The 2,099-nt window shown below is 41.5% G+C and overlaps 1 protein-coding gene across 1 annotated transcript; it reads left to right on the forward strand.

Moving 5' to 3' along the window:
* The first annotated feature begins 374 nt into the window (after positions 1-374).
* On the forward strand, positions 375-1,784 carry LOC133785901 (uncharacterized). The gene has a single exon (XM_062225116.1). The coding sequence runs from the start codon at positions 375-377 to the stop codon at positions 1,782-1,784; it is 1,410 nt and encodes a 469-aa protein (XP_062081100.1).
* Positions 1,785-2,099: the final 315 nt, after the last annotated feature.

The raw sequence follows: 2,099 nt of genomic DNA on the forward strand, positions 1-2,099 counted from the left end.
AGAGGGGGCTAAGGAAAGGAACCTAAGCAAGGAAGGGGAGGGGTCTACACCTACTGAAGACTCAGAAGCGGGTGAAGGTGACTTGTCTCTTTCAGAGGATACTAATGCTGGGTTGGCTGTGGAGCGGATCAGGGAAGGGCAATGGCAAACTCCCAGGCGGGTTAGTTCTCAGAGACAAGGCCATATTGTTGGTTCCACTAATGGGGCTGCCCCGGCTCAAAAACAGGGAAATCAATTTGGTGTTCTGCAGGAACAGGAAAGGGGTAGTAAGTTAGGGAATATTGCTGGTAGTTCTCCTAATGGATAAATGTCCTATTTTGAGTTGGAATATAAGGGGGCTGAATAGGGTGAATAAACAAATTTCAGTCTAAGAAATGTTTAGGAAGAATAAGATTGGTATTAGTGGTTTAATGGAAACTAAATTACGTGGTAATAAAATTGGTGAGTTCATGGAACATAAATTTCCTAATTGGGACTATTTTTCCAGCCCAAGCACAGAAGGAAGACTGTTAATTGTTTGGTGGAAGGGGATAGCTAATTTGAGTATCTTGGAAGACTCTCCTCAATTGGTTCACTGCCAGGTTAAGTTGGTTGGCCACATGCATGTCTTCTATACCACGTTTGTTTATGGGTTCAATTCAGTTGATAATAGGAGGAGCCTTTGGCGTGATCTAACTCGAATATCTCTTTCTGTCAAAGCTTGGATGGTTCTAAAGGATTTTAATGCCCCGTTTTCAGGTGGTGATAGGTCTGGTGGTTGCCCTATAACAAGTTTTGAATTGGCTGATCTTATTGGGTGGAAAATTGATGCTAAAGTTGAAGCTATTAAGAGCATGGGTTCTTATTTCACTTGGACAAACAATCAAGAAGGATTAGCAAGGATCTATTCCAAAATTGATCATGCTCTTATTAATGAAGAGTGGCTGGACTTATTCCCGCATTGTTTGGCTGTGTATCAATGGGAGGGGGTGTCGGATCATTGCTCATGTGTTGTTTCTAATATCCCTTTGGAGGCTATGGGATTTAAACTGTTCAAATTTTATAACTTTTGGTCCAGCCACCCTGACTTTATTCAATTGGTGTTGAATAGTTGGAGAGCCCCTGTGAATGCTTCTGGTTTGAGGGCAATTTATACCAGGCTAGTTCGTTTGAAGCATCATCTTAAGAAGCTTAATAGGGACTGGTTTGGAGATGTTGGATCTGGCTACCAGTCGGCTCTAGAAGCTCTTCAAACTGCCCAACATCAAGCTCAAGAGAAGCCTCAAGACTTTCGGTTGCAAGAGGTAGTCAAGGAGAGGGCATCCGAATTTCACTCTCAAGAGCAAATTTATCATAGTTTCCTTGTCCAGAGAAGCAAGATTAACTGGATTAGGAAGGGTGATGTGAACTCCTCTTTCTTTCATGCCTTCTTGAAGAAGCGGAAAGCTGAGAATTCCATTGTCTCTTATATTAATGAACATGGGTTATTGATAGATGATTTCAAGGAGGTGGTAGGCCATTTTGTTGAGCATTTTAAGAATCATCTGGGCAGTTCAAGTTTGGCTACAGGAATAGTATATCAGAGTTGTTTAGCTTTAGGCTCTAAGCTGTCAGTGAAGCAGCAACTCTATCTATTAAAACCTTTCTCTGCTAAGGAAATAAGAGCTGCTTTGTTTAGTATTCCTAGTACTAAATTGCCTGGTCCCGATGGCTATGGTTCTGGTTTTTTCAAGTCTGTGGAAGGATATTGGTCAGGATATTTGCTCAGCAATCATTCATGGCTTCTCTACAGGCCAATTTCCTAAAGAGCTGCACGAAACAACTTTATCCCTGATTCCTAAAGTATCTAGTCCAGCTAAGGCCTCTGATTATAGACCTATTGCGTGTTGCTCGACTCTGTATAAGGTCATGGCTAAATTGTTGTGTTCCCGGTTGACAGTGGTGCTTCCATATCTCATTCAATCTAATCAAGGTGCTTTTGCTCGTGGTAGATCTATAGCTCACAATATCATGATTCGTCAAGACTTAATTAAGAATTATGGTAGAGTTATTACCTCTCCTCGTTGTGCGATTAAAATCGACCTTAGCAAGGCGTATGATAGGGTTGATTGGCATTTTTT

Source organism: Humulus lupulus, chromosome 6 (genome assembly GCF_963169125.1).
Source record: "Humulus lupulus chromosome 6, drHumLupu1.1, whole genome shotgun sequence".
NCBI lineage: Eukaryota > Viridiplantae > Streptophyta > Magnoliopsida > Rosales > Cannabaceae > Humulus > Humulus lupulus.

Coding starts and splice junctions, on each gene's coding strand:
- LOC133785901 (XM_062225116.1), top strand. CDS start 375: ATGTTTAGGAAGAATAAGATTGGTATTAGTGGTTTAATGGAAACTAAA.